General features: G+C 34.6%; 1 protein-coding gene across 4 annotated transcripts in view; it reads left to right on the forward strand.

Annotated features, from left to right (window-relative positions):
• The window catches only part of LOC143249675 (semaphorin-2A-like), a 328,919-nt gene that overhangs the window by 224,710 nt on the left and 88,487 nt on the right, over positions 1-15,722 (forward strand). For all 4 annotated transcript variants that reach the window (XM_076499962.1, XM_076499960.1, XM_076499961.1 and 1 more), the window contains one exon: positions 5,130-5,217. In XM_076499962.1, the coding sequence (XP_076356077.1) occupies positions 5,130-5,217 (88 nt within the window). The remainder of the gene's footprint in view (positions 1-5,129; positions 5,218-15,722) is intronic.

The raw sequence follows: 15,722 nt of genomic DNA on the forward strand, positions 1-15,722 counted from the left end.
GTTGGTAAAAGAGTAGCCCAAGAGTTGGCGGTGAGTGGTGATGGCTATCTGCCTTTCTCTAGTCTTACACTGCTAAATTAGAGACGGCTAGCGCAGATAACCCTCGTGTAGCTTTACGCGAAATTCAAAAACAAACTTTATTTCGTGAAAAGTTTTGTCTGGAGGTATTTGTTAGCACCAAAGGTTTGGAAACCAAAATCGTGAACATGCAATCCATGTCAAAAGTTTGGTTCACGTGACCATATTGACTAACTGCTTTTCAAGTACTCCCGGTAGATTGGATGGAACAAGTAGGTATGCATGTGAGCTGGTTAATATAGGTGTTGTGAGGGGTATACAGTTTCATGAACGCACTAATTATTGACCCAGCAATTTTGTCGCCACATCCATTGCGGAATAAGCAATTAATCAACTAAGTTAAGAAGTCACGAACTGCCCTTTCCACTGCATGCAAACCACAGTGAATAAAATTAACACCGCAAGTTATTTAATGTTCCGAAGCACGAACAGTTGATGGAGTTGAGTGTTGGAGAAAATTGATTTCTCAGTGAGAGGTTTAAATATATTCACCAGGGTGGAGTATAAAAGCGAGGAATTGTTCGTGCGTCGTTAGGTGTCACTGTTTTTACTAAAGCACTTGAGATGTACGCTTTTGTTTTTTAGATATGTTGTTGTTTCTTTCGTGTTTAAGCAACCTAATGTTAATAACAAAATCAATCCTTTATAACATTACTGAGAAGTGTACCTCAAAGTCGAGTGTGCGATGCAATAGACGATTCTGGTTGCCAGAGTAAACGAACTTACCTGCACTTCTGGTAATGCATAGAAAACTTTTAAAATTGGATTATAGACGATAAAAAAAAATCAACTTTAGTGTTTCCTTTGGGATTGGCAACGCCGAAAAATCTGGCAAACAATATTGGAGAAATTTTATGCGTAGAAAGATATGCTTAGTTTGTATTGAGTTGTTTTATATAGTTTGGTGTATTATCTATACTCAAACTCTGAAACTCAACGTTCTCTGATTCCTGACGTTACATCTGGATGCATGAATAAGGGCCCCTGCATCAAATAAAATAACGCCTTTTAAAGTGAACTAGTCTTGAAAATGTTGTAAATGTGTGTTTGAAGTTTTCAGTGAAAGTTAACAACACAGAATAAGTCTTTATTCGTGTGTTATTTTTGCTAAACTTTTGTGCATAAATGTGTTTTCTGTAGATGTTCTAATATTTCCTAAGAGTTGCCGCAAGGAAACTGTAGGTTGATTAGGTTACTAAACACAATTATCTGAACACGTACTGGATTCCTTCCCCAACATTTATGTTCTTATCTGATTTTACAAACTATAAGCCGTAGCTCCAAGAATTGCTTTGGGTTATTCATACACTGGAAAGAGCACAGATTACAAAATATGGTTTATCAGAAAATACACCAGGTTGCTAGAAGCTTAATATTCTGAATATTTAATGTATCCAAACAAAATCTGTATATAAAGTTACAAAAAACATGTTAAAATAATCTTGCAATAGTTAACCAATATCGCTACTTTAAATGACAAATTAATAATGTCAAAAACGTTTTTGCCACTAGAAGATTTATATAGATGAATATTGGTTTACAAATAATAAAAAGTTTGGTTTAGGCTAAGTAAGCGCAGGTTTCAGAATGAAGATTTACATATCTCGCCCTCCGGATTTACAACGCTAAAATCAGGGGTTCGATTCCCCTCGGTGGGCTGAGCAAATAGCCCGATGTGGCTTTGCTATAAGAAAAACACACATATCTCGCCAGTATTCAACCTTTTATTTTTCTCGCATCAGTAACTGTTATTAAGATACATCAGTAACTGTTATTAAGATACATAACGGCCCGGCATGGCCTAGCGCGTAAGGCGTGTGACTCGTAATCCAAGGGTCGCGGGTTCGCGCCCGCGTCGCGCTAAACATGCTCGCCCTCCCAATAATGTGACGGTCAATCCCACTATTCGTTGGTAAGCCCAAGAGTTGGCGGTGGGTGGTGATGACTAGCTGCCTTCCTCTAGTCTTACACTGCTAAATTAGACGGCTAGCACAGATAGCCCTCGAGTAGCTTTGTGCGAAATTCCCAAACAAAACAAGATACATAAGTATTGTTAGCTTACATTGATCCGATATATATAGAGAGAACTGCACTTGTTTAATGTATTATCATCAACAATTAATTACCTGGTCTTTTGTTTTTACCTCGTCAGCTGCGGTAAACTGTTAAGCCTTAAGGACAACAAAATAAGCGTCGACAAAGCCAGACAGTCGAATGCAATACGTCATTTACATATTAAAAAAGTGGCGCTGTTCACAAGTCTATTAAGTGTTAAAAATGTTGTATTACTTGGAGAATGAAAAAAAAATTATTTCAAAGTTCTCATAATAGGAGTCAGAGCGCTTTATTTAGGAATCATAATTATATTTCAGTTAATTATCATTAGTTGGTCATCGTTCACGATAATTGTGTGGTCACTAATTAGTAGAACAAGTTAATGTGCAGGTAACTAAGTGCCTCTCAATTTTTTTCCTTCATTATTGCAAAGGAGTCGTTTTCTTTTTCGTACTCAACACGATATTTTCCCATGATATTCCAGGAACTTATATGCAGTGTGTAATATCTTGAAATTATTCATAACAATTATAAAATACGCCTTCATTATCTTCCAATTTCGTAGAATGCTGATTTTATGGATCTAGCTAATCCTAATTTTCTTGGTCTTTCTTCAAATACTTTCTTCAGGTTCGTTTTATCAATATTATTATTTTAATATTTTCACTACATAAGAGAAGTATGAATTATTTGTTAAATAATTTGCATTATGTTTATACATTTTATGCATAAACAAGTTGTTCATCGATAAGTTTAGTTTCTTTGTGAGTAATAAAAGTCGCTTGTTTTATCTATTTACCTACAAACAGCGCAGATAGCCTAGTTGCTTTGCGCCATAAAACACCAAACCTACAAACATGGAAGTATTGCACTAAAAAACTCTCTTATATAGTGCATTCAGTCTACTTTCCAGCAAATATGCAAGATTTAATAAAAACTGTAATCCACTGAATCTACTTGCCAACAAATATGCATGATTTAGTAAAATCTGTAATACACTGAATCTATTTGCCAACAAATATGCATGATATAAAAAACTGTAATACACTGTATCTACTTACCAACAAATATGCATGATTTAATAAAAACTGTAATACACTGAATCTACTTACCAAGAAATATGCATGATTTAATAAATACTGTAATACACTGAACCTACTTACCAACAAATACACATAATTTACTAAAATATGTAGTACATTGAATCCAAGTACTAAAAATGCACATAGTTTACTAAAAGAAAACTATAGTACATTGAATTCATTTACTAGAAATACAGATAATTTGAAACTGTAATGAATTGAATCGACCTACCAACAAACACCCATCATTTACTAGAAATAATGTATTGTATTGAATCCACCTACCGAAAAATACGCATGATTTACTAAGAAACTATAGTAAATTAATCCCACTTACTAACAAATATGCAAGCTTTACTAAAAGTAAGCTGTAGTACATTGAATCCATCCACCAAAAAATATGCATAATTTACGAAAAATTGCAATACACTGACTTCGTGTATTAACTAAAACACGTTTTACTACAAACATTATGATACATTGAATCCATATACTAAAAATACGCAAGGTTTCCTAAAATACTGTGGTACATTGAATCCATGTACTTAAAAAGACGCATATTTTCTTACGAATTGTAGTACATTAAATCCACACATCAACAAATATGTATAATTTATAAGAAACACTGTAGTACATTGAATCCACCTTCCAAAAATACACATGGTTTACTAGAGAAAACTGTAGCCCATTGAATCTACTTACCAAAAATAGGCATACTTTACTAAAATAACTAAAATACGCTGAATCAATGTACTAGAAATACGCATAGTTTACAGAAACAAAACTACAAATGCCTGATTTACTGGAAACAGTGTAGTGTATTGAATCCATCTACCAATTTTAGCAAAGAAAACTGTAATACATTGAATCCATGTACTGAAAATACGCACGTTTTAGTGAAACAAAACTGATGTACATTTGAATAAAACTACCAACAAATATGCCTGATTAACTAAAAACCTATAGTACTTTCAATCAGTCTACCAAAAACGCATGATGTACACAAAACTTGATACTTTGAATCCACCCATCAGTAGATACGTATAATTTAATAAAATGCTATAGTGCATTGAATCCACCTAGCTACAAATACGGCAAGGTAAATCAACGCTAAAATACTGAGAAACCGTGACATTTATTCTGTCATAATTACCATATACTGTTAGTTTACTGAATTTCCACCGCAAAACTACTCGAGAGCTATCTGCACTAACCGTCCTTAAAGGCCCGGCATAACCAGATGATTACTCTACTCGTAATCTGAGGGTCGCGGGTTCAAATTCCGTCGCATCAAACATGCTCGTCCTTTCAGCCATGGGGGCATTATAATGTTACGATCAATCTCACTATTTGTTGGTAAAAGAGTAGCTCAAGTGTTGGCGGTGGATGGTGATAATTAGCTTCCTTCTGTCTAGTCTTAAGCTGCTAAATTAGGGTTGGCTAGCGCAGATAGCCCTCGTGTAGCTTTGCGCGAAACTCAGAACAAACAAAGCGTTCCTAATTTTCATGGGATGGACTACAGTAGGGTTTCCCAAGCTATTTCAACACAAAACACCTACTCGATACATTATCAAGAAGACAGTAATTCAACACCAACCATTGCCAACTCTTTGGCTTCTACTCAGTAACGAATAGCGGGATTAACCGTCATATTACAATGTCCCCCATGTCCCTCACTACTGAAAAAGCGAGCGCATTCGGCGACGGGTTTTGTTCCCGCAACTCCTTAGATTGAAAATCGAGGGCCATGTTCATAAAGCCATACCAGACGCATTACTATTTGATTAATTGGTCATAAGATACGATTTGAACATATAATTTACAAAAAACACAAATACATAACATAAGGAACATGACTAGGTACGGTAACTACATTATTTAGAAAACTAATGACCTTATTTTCTATTTTTACAGATCACGTTCATGAGTTCAGCTGTGGTCACCTCTATTACAGAACTCTGTACCTTGACGCCAGAAGGGATGTGATATACGTGGGTGCTATGTAAGTGTGTCATATTATTTCTCAGTGTAGAAATTTCATTTCTTTTTTATGTGAAAATATAGCATTTCCTACTGGGTTATAGGGGTATATTCATATCGATATACGTAGTTATTGTTACAGGTTTTTCGATATGATTACCATTCTTAATATGTTCTGTTTATTTATAGAAATACATATACACTTGTCTTACATAAGTTATTACCTAGGATTAAAAAACACACAGCATTATATAATTGGATTGATGTAAAAGTGTCGTAGCATAATAAATATCTTAAACGTATATAATCTTGAATATCCGATCCTTGTTCACTGAGCAAAAATAAACAGATCAAAATAAATTTTGGGATTCCCTAATGGAGAGAAGAAGCGTCTATTGAAACAGTCATATGAAACCAATGGATAAACATTGTCATCAGTTAGGGTTAACTGCTGCATGTATAATGTAGATTTAGTATTATAGTGAATGAACTAATGAATTAGTATTTTTAGGAAATAGACGAGGCCTTTGAGTTTGATTAGTAAGTCATCGTCTTCCTGGTAAATAACACTTCGAGAGTTACGAGAAAGTTTATATCTGGAGTAAATCCACTTATGTTTGAGTTAATTAGAAATGAATAACTTTCGAAGTGAATGGTAGGTAGATAATGAATAACTTTAAACACTGGTGAATGTGGTGTCCTTACTTACCAAAATATCTCAGTATTTTTAATTTCTTTATTTTTTTATTAGCCTTCTAATGCATATATTTTTCCAGAAAAAAAGAAAGTAATTTTACGACTGGGCCTTAATGTGGGGTTCCTAACCTTTAAAACGAACTTGCTTACATTTTATTAATTGTAATTAGCGAAATTTGAAAGTTAAACTTTGGAAATGGTTTAACTTTACGCGAAAGGAAAAACTGACATGAAATATCTTTTTAGTAACCCTCGTAATATGTAGCCGTTTGCAAGCTTCCATTGTTTCAACCTGTTTCTTGGTTGAATCATAATCATTAATTTATAACTGATAAGCTCTTTTTTTCTAGCGACATAAAAGGGTATTAACTTCTGTGTTAAAGAAACAGAAGATAAAGAACACGCGGGCAACTGGTCAACGCCCTACAGATTGTGATCCGTATCTCATCAGCCAGTGGGAAAAAGGGATTATTTATGGACTTACAGAAATGGTGCCACAAGTCAGTTTGTTAACGACTGCTTTCAGGATTTCAGTATTCTTAGAATGTTCTAAGTTAGATTTGGAGTAATTAATAAATGGGTATCGTTGTCGTCATGGTAGTTTGAGCGTAGCACATTTGTAAGGACTGCAGTTTCAAGATGACTATTATAAGTATTAAATTAAAATAGAGAACAACGTTTCCACCTTCTTAGGTCATCTTCAGGTCAACAAAGAGAGTTTGCAACTGACCGTTGCCGGACACATGTCTTAGGAATGAGAATGTAAATGGGTACGTGACTGTAGGGGGCGTTGCAATTTGATGTTAGGTTATTCATTAATAGAGGTATAAAGGTGTTCGTTTTTAATGGTTTAATTTTGGTTTTAGTTGCTGTATAAGTAAGGCTTCTTTGATTTTGCGTTTGTTTATATTTGCTTCCCTACCTCGTATCTGAGTGTTTCCATTTTTCTGCTTGTTCTTCAATATAAAAGTCGTAGCAGCTGTTGCATTGTATTTTATAAATAGTATAAAAACTATACTGACAAACACATCACCAACATTATTTATAAAATACAATGCAACAGCTGCTACGACTTTTATATTGAAGAACAAGCAGAAAAATGGAAACACTTAGATACGAGGTAGGGAAGCAAATATAAACAAACGCGAAATTAAAGAAGCCCGAATTATACAACAATTAAAACCAAAATTAAACAAATATAAAGGAACACCTTTACACCTACACTAATTAATAACCTAACATCTAATTGTAACGCCCCCTACAGTCACGTACCTGTTTACGCTCTCGTACCTAAGACATGTGGGCCCGGCATAGCCTAGCGCGTTAAGGCGTGCGCTTCGTAATCTGAGGGTCGTGGGTTCGCGCCCGAGTCGCGCCAAACATGCTCGCCCTCCCAGCCGTGGGGGCGTTATAATGTGACGGTCAATCCCATTATTCGTTGGTACAAGAGTAGCCCAAGAGTTGGCGGTGGGTGGTGATGACTAGCTGCCTTCCCTCTAGTCTTACACTACTAAATTAGGGACGGTTAGCACAGATAACCCTCAAGTAGCTTTGTGCGAAATTCAAAAAAGCAAACAAAAAACTTAAGACATGTTCCTGGCAGCTGTCAGTTGCAAAGTCTCTCAGTTAACCTGAAGCTGACCTAAGATGGTCGAAACGTTGTTCTATACTTTCTTTAGTGAAGTTTTAATATCAGGCGTTTTGAGAATACATTTTTACTTCAAGTGGGTTTCTTGTCATCACAAATTTGATAGCAAATGATTGTCTACTCGCGTGACGTTTCTTTTGGAATTCAGCCCGATTTTCTAGAGCATTCCCCGTCTTTTTTTTTTTTTTTCGGTTTTAACAGTATAGCTGTAAAATACTTTATCTTTTGGGTCTGTCTGGTTGCATCTGGTGTTTGAAGGGCGTAAAGAAATCTTTGCAAACAGAATATAACGAAAGTTGAGAAGAAAACCCAGAAACCACTCAAGCGAGTTTTTTCAGGGAAATATTATTCTTCAGTGAGAGTTGAAGTAGGATGGTTATTCCTTCTTTATCAAGAACTAGAAGTGGGATTTTTAAAGCACAAAATCTCACACATTGGAAGCAATGGTAATATTATAATACCTTAAACCTTAGTCTGGGATTCTTTGGAATGGTTTCGCATATACATTTATACTAAATGTTTATCAGACCGAAAAATGCAGAAATCCTCTTAACGTGTTTACTACGAGGAAAACTATTCACCCCAGCATGCATACATCTCTATGAACCAGGGTTTCTGTTCATAAATGTCAAGGACGTCGCTTTGCCAACACACATTTGTAATATTGGCTGTGTTCTCGACAAAGAAGCTGTCACATTATCAGATGTTGATACATGGCGTCAAATTAGACTAAATTAGCTACTGACATCTGCTTGATTTTTTTCACGTGCCGGGTGATGAGCTGCTGGAAAAGCAAAACAGCTGAGCGAAGCGCTCGTTCTTTGGGTGTTGACAGTATCAGATACTCGCTGCATAGGATAGAGTAGCCAAAATACCCTTAACATTATCATTTCATTATCTGTTTGTTTTTATGTTGAATTATTTGACACTTACGCAGGATATTACACGTCTGAACTTTCCACATCAGAAAAAATTAGACGCTTAAGAATTTTCCTGAGTCGTTCATCATTAAGGCAAATCCTTGTCCCCACCTTTTCAAAGTGCAAGAACTTATGTCGCTTTAATGAATTCAAAACCTTAAAGGATTTTTAATAAAGCTGTACAACGAATCTGAGTTGACGCCTAGCAGAAGCAACACTTACTGTTACTATCAGTCGTGATTAATGTTTATAAAATGTTTTAAGAATACCTATTGTTCTTGAACGATCCAGTGAACGGCCGCTCTGCAATTCCAGTAAAGATTAGTACAGGGTGTTCGGAAAGTCACTGTGCAGTTTTAAAAGCAGCGATAACAGCATTCATTCAGTCCATTTTAAGCCAGCAACTGATAGCGGTGTTTAGAAACAAAATAAGAAGGATCCAGGCCTGTATTGATGCCAACGGGGATCACTTTCAACACTGTTTATAATTGTCATTCATATTTACCTCCTGCATTCTATATTGAAACGTGTGTTAATAAATATATAAGTCCACAGTGACTTTCTGAACACCCTGTATTCGTCTGTTTGTTTTGAATTTCGCGCAAAGCTACTCAAGGGCTATCTGCGCTAGCCGCCCCTAATTCAGCAGTGTAAGGCTAGAGAGAAGACAGCTAGTCATCATCACCCACCGCCAGCTCTTGGGCTACTCTTTTAGCAACGAATAGTGGGATTGACTGTCACATTATAACGTTCCCACGGCTGAAAGGGCGAGCATGTTTGGTGAGACGGGGATTCGAAACCGCGCAAGATGTGCAAAATTCAAAAAACAAACAAACATCCTACGTCACAGACTACAATACGAGAAGACTGGTTGGAAATATGTTGAATTTTTAATTTGGTGTGTGAGTAAAATACTCGGAAAATTCGACCACTCACAAAAATATATACGCATAGCGAAAATAGAATAGAATAGACGAGAATTAATTCTCATTATTTATCTATTTTTTATACTTAATTTATAATATATGTGACATAAACATCCTAGTGTAGAAAGTTTCAAGATCGCTGAATGTTTATGTTTTGATGAAAAGATTGAAGAACACGCGCCAAGTGCACGTGCTCAAAAGCTATTAAACATCCTTTGATTTCCAAGATTCACATTTTATGCTTTTTCCTCCTTTTTGCAATTTCAATTTTGTACACATAAGATAATTTTGATAGACATTTAATGTTATCACATTACTATAACTGTAACGTCCCAGATGCCACTAAACGAAAAGTAATTCCATGTGGATTTTGTGTGTGTGTGTGCTTTTTTTGTACTCGCTGGAAAGTGGTTTTTCAAACAAACAAGCTGTTAGAGCACGAGAAGTTTGCAGCCTGTACAAATAATATTTTTCACAGCAGTTGTCGATCGATCAACACGCCGACCCAGCAACGATTTGAAGGTCCCTTCCATCTCATTACTTGTGACATTTAATTGTGATTATTATAAAGTTATTCCACTCCAATTATCCTATACTTTCATTCTATTTTCCTTATTTTACAGAGAAGAATAAATACAACAAAATTATTATAAGCTCATTCACCGTTCTGTCACAGTTAGTTGTATGCATTTTCTAACTTAAGTTACATTTCTTTCTTCAACACTTCTTGTGAACTTTCCATATTTCCATCATTATTACTTTGTATTGTTTTTTTAGTCCAGCCACTTTTTCAATACTTACTAATATTCGATTCCTCTAATCTCTCTCTCGAGAGTTTCAACTAAATCTCTTTTCATTACTCCATCATCACCCATCTCTCTATCCTACAGTTCAGTACAGTTGTTGGATCATTTATTTACTCAAACCCCGTATCTCCCCCAATTAGTGTTGCCCTCTCTCTTCATTGTCATTCAGAATTCAAATCCTCGAGATTTCGACAGATATAATTTGTCCACAAGAAGATGATCCTGTGTAGTGTATTTAATCTGTTCTTTACATTCTAGTTAGTATAATGTTTGGTCTTCCTAACTGTTATAGCGTATTTAATCTGTTCTTTATATTCTAGTTAGTATAATGTTTGACCTTCCTAACTGTTATGGTGTATTTAATCTGTTCTTTATATTCTAGTTAATATAATGTTTGGCCTTCCTAACTGTCATGGGGTATTTAATGTGTTCCTTATATTCTTGTCAGCATAATGTTTGGTCTTCCTAACTGTTATGGCGTATTTAATCTGCTCTTTATATTCGAGTTAATATAATGTTTGGCCTTCCTAACTGTCATGGGGTATTTAATGTGTTCCTTATATTCTTGTTAGCATAATGTTTGGTCTTCCTAACTGTTATGGCGTATTTAATCTGCTCTTTATATTCGAGTTAATATAATGTTTGGTCTTCCTTATATGTTATGGTGTATTTAATATGTTCTTTATATTCTAGTTTATATAATGATTGGTCTTCCTTAACGTTATGATGTATTAAATATGTTCTTTATATTCTTGTTAATATAATGATTGGTCTTCCTTAACGTTATGATGTATTAAATATGTTCTTTATATTCTTGTTAATATAATATTTGATGTTCCTATATTCATTCTGTGTTCACATACAAATTATGTCGATAATAAAGTACTGTTAACAGATAATCGATAAAGAGTCAATTTTCATATAAACATACACCACAAACTAAAAACCCTACGTTTAATTGAATACATGCCAGTGGTTTTAAATTTGTTTCCCATGTTAACAAAACACAATACGCTAGGTATAGTGAGTAAGATTAGCAAATAAGTCATCGTAGCTGTTTCTGATAATTATCTTCATATCTCACAAAATATGAGAATGGACTATACTAGAGATTTATTTAATTATCTCACACACATTAAAATATAAATTGTGACATTTACCAGCTGCCTATGTTATTTTTCACTTATCAAAACAAGTGAATAAAACACATTGGCCAAAATAGGTAATTCGTTATTGAAACACAGAGTGTAACTGTCTTATTACTGTAATCTACCATCCTCATATGACATCTAACTGTCTTATTACTGTAATCTACCATCCTAATATAGCATGTAACTGTCTTATTACTGTAACCTACCATCCTGATATAACATCTCTCTTATTACTGTAATCTACGATCCTAATATAACATCTCTCTTATTACTGTAATCTACCATCCTAATATAACATCTCTCTTATTACTGTAATCTACGATCCTAATATATCATCTATATCATCTAACTGTCTTATTACTGTAATCTACCATCCAAATATAACATCTGTCTTATTACTGTAATCTACCATCCAAATATAACATCTGTCTTATTACTGTAATCTACCATCCTAATATAGCATGTAACTGTCTTATTACTGTAATCTACCATCCTAATATAGCATGTAACTGTCTTATTACTGTAACCTACCATCCTGATATAACATCTCTCTTATTACTGTAATCTACAATTCTGATATGACATCTGATTGTCTTATTACTGTAATCTACCATCTTCATATAAAATATAACTGCCTTATTACTGTAATCTGCCCTCCTGATATAATATCTAACTGTCGTATTACTGTAAACTACCATCCTCATATATCATCTGTCTTATTATTGTTATCTACCATCCTGACATAACATCTGTCTTGTTACTGTAATCTACCATCCTGACATAACATCTGTCTTATTACCGTAATCTACCATCCTGATATAACACGTGTCTTATAACTGTAATCTACCATCCTGATATAACATCTAACTGTCTTATTACTGTAATATACCATTCTGATATAATATCTAACTGTTTTATTAATGTAATCTATCATCCTGACATAACACCTGTCTTATAACTGTAATCTATCATCCTGACATAACTAACATCTGTCATATTACCGTAATCTACCATCCTGATATAACACGTGTCTTATAACTGTAATCTACCATCCTAATATAACATCTAACTGTCTTATTACTGTAATCTACCATCCTAATATAACATTCAACAATGTTATTACTTTAATCTATCATCCTGATATAACATTTAACGTTTTTCTGACAGTAATCTGTTATCCTGATATAACATCTAACTTTCTTATTATTGTAATCTGCCATCCTGATATAACATTTAATCATCTTTTTACTGTAATCTATCATGTTGATATAACGCAGGGGTGTTCAAACTTGCTTAACGTAAGAGTGACATACGATAAACTTCAGATGTGTGAAAGCCACAAGACATGAACAAATATTACACACGTTTCTGTTGTTACATGTACATTTTGTTACATAAATTTTATATAAATATTAAGAAATACATGTACGTAATAATATTTATTAATGTATGTAGTTTTTAAACTGTTAATTTGTATTGGTTTCAGTAATCACAAAGTAAACATATATATATACGAAATGTTTTCAAAATCCTGGCTGATTGTTGTTTTAACTGTATTGACCGTATTTAATACGGTAATGAACTAAGGAAACATCTAAGAAAAATATGCAAATTTACATGTCATTAACATTAAATGAGACTGACAAAAATAAAAGGAGTAAAAACAGATATTTTAATGATATTTATTTGTCTTAGTAAATAACTGGTTAAAACATGGAGGAAACTATGTAAAACAATAAAATTAGAGTTATTTTAATCAGATATAACCTTACAAAATTTTAGTCTTATCATAATATTTTACTGGCACAAACAGACATTGATACAATTATCATGCTATTTAGTGCTAGTAGAGATCATGAGTTTCCATCTTGGTGTGAGTCGTTAAAATTCCGGCTAATATGGTGTCAAGGCTGTACGAATTAGCTCCGTCAGGTGTTGATTTGCAAGGATTGCACTAAGCTTCGACTTCACAAACTTCTTTATAGAGTACAGTAATTCACAGCAGTATGTTGTGCTAAAAACTCAGATGAGACGCACACTGGTTTTCTTCAGTCTAGGATATTTTATTTCTAGAAATTATTTCCAGAACTCAATTGTAGAATGGTATTTATGGATCGTCTTTAGATCCAGGTCCTCCAGTAGTTCTATTAGTTCCATTTACACAGCAGATGATTCTGTAACCAGAGGTTCGAGAATTGGACAACCATCATTGATCACATGAACCATGATTGGATTTACAAGAAAGACGAAGCAGGACTTCAACTTCTGCAAGTCCTCAAACCTGTCTAGGAAATTATCAAATAGTCCTTGTAATTTATCTTTGTATTCTTCCAGTTTGTGGTCTTTTATTTCAATATTTACTCTCCTTTTGAGATTGGGAAAGTAACTGAAGTTTCTTGACAATATGTCTCTTCGAAAAGTGTTATTTTATCCTGAAAGCTGAAAACTGTCTGAGTAAGATCAGAAACAATATTTTCCTTCCCCCTGAAGTACCAAGTTGAGAGTATGTAGATGATTCATTACATCAGTAAGGAACATTAGATCTTGCATCTCTTCATCATTCATTTCTCAGATGACGAGAGAATATTTTCTTTTCTCCAAGAAAAGTAATAATAGACTCCAATAGATCCACCAACCTATTTAAGACATTGCTGACTGACAGCCATGTCATAATGCAGTAAAAAGAGACATCAGTGGGTTTATCTTCAAGCTCCAGTTCTTCAATAAAAATTTTGAACTGTCGGTTGGTCTTCCCATTTAAACGTATGAAATTGACAATTTCAAGAACAAATTTCATCACATCTTTATACGTGACGTATCTGGCTACCAGGTGTTCACGATGAATAATGGATTGAACAGGAAAAACTCTGGAAAGCTGGGATCACTTTTCATAAGTGCAATTAATCCTGCATTTTCCCCCACTCTTGCAGGCACTCCGTCTGTTGCAACACTGACGAATTTATCCAGTTAAGCTCTGTGAAACGCATTTTTAATGTCAACACTACGAGTTGTTTCTTTTAGTGCCACTAAATCCAAAATCGCTTCTTTCAGAGTTACATCAGAGGAAACATAACGAATAAATACCGCCAGTTGTGGGTTGTCTTGTATGTCTGTATATTCGTCAAGGGCTCAGCTGAATGCAAGGGAATTCTTTAAATCATTTTGCATTTTGCCTGTAACGTCGGCACTGATCTGGGAGATACGTCTCTCTGTAGTGTGGCATGCATCTACTGGTTGTGCTATTAGTCGCTGAAGTTTTGTGATGTTTGGATCTAACACTGCAACAACTTAAGCTATATTTTTCTTAACAAATTCGTCCTCAAAATATGGGCGTTTAGCATGAGCAATATTCCATGATATAACAAAACTAACTTCTGTCGTTGTATCAACTTTTTTACTGAACGCTGTCAACAGTGTCTGCTGGCTATTTAGTGATGATTTTAACACAGTTAACTTGTTTTTCCGTAATTCTTATTCAGGTGGATAATCAGACGAAAGGTTTTTGTGATTTATTTGATAGTGGCGTTTCAAGTTACTGGTTTTGTAATGACTGAGTAACACATTGCAAAAAATACACAAAGGTTTACATCCTTTAACGGTGAATGCAAAATCTTCCCCCCACTCTGGCTTAAAATTTCTGTTTTCATCTTCATACTTTCGCTTCTTACAATTTGATGACGCCATCTTCCTTCACAACATTTTCACAGTCACTTCTAAAAAAAATTAAAGTGAAAAGAAACAATAAGCTCCAAAGCACAAAACGCAACCAAACTATACAGCACCCAATATCACACTAACACTCTGCTAATTTCACTGCCCGCAACACAGCCACACACGCCACAATTACGCAATCCCAAGCCACGCCCACTAAAACTAACATTTCAGCATCGGCTTGTATGATTACTGATTCTCTAGCACAATTCCTCTGTAATCCTTGCTGATCCGAAATTTCTTTAATCCCTGAGTCAAATCTAACATTTAAATTAGGATTTAAATTATTAAATATATTTACTCACCATGAACATTAAACTTATATTTTAATCCAGTGGACTCTCAGTTTATACCCGGTAAACAATCATAAAGCTTGAAATTTTAATTTATCTTTTACATTAATTGTAACGCAAAAAGGAGCTCAGCCAACATATTTCCGCGAGCCCCATGTGGCTCGTGAGTCGGGTTGGCCACCCCTAATACATTTTCGTATAACACTTAACCCTTTTCCTGATGTAATACATCGTTTTTATATGACGTCTAACATCCTTATTGCTGTCATTCTGCATCTTGTCATAATATCTGATACTTCTTACTGTAAGCTACATCCTGATATAGCATCTTACACTATTCCGATTGTAATCTAACATCCTGATGGAGCATCTTACA

The sequence above is a fragment of the Tachypleus tridentatus genome, chromosome 4 (assembly GCF_004210375.1).
Source record: "Tachypleus tridentatus isolate NWPU-2018 chromosome 4, ASM421037v1, whole genome shotgun sequence".
In the NCBI taxonomy this organism is placed as follows: Eukaryota; Metazoa; Arthropoda; class Merostomata; order Xiphosura; family Limulidae; genus Tachypleus; species Tachypleus tridentatus.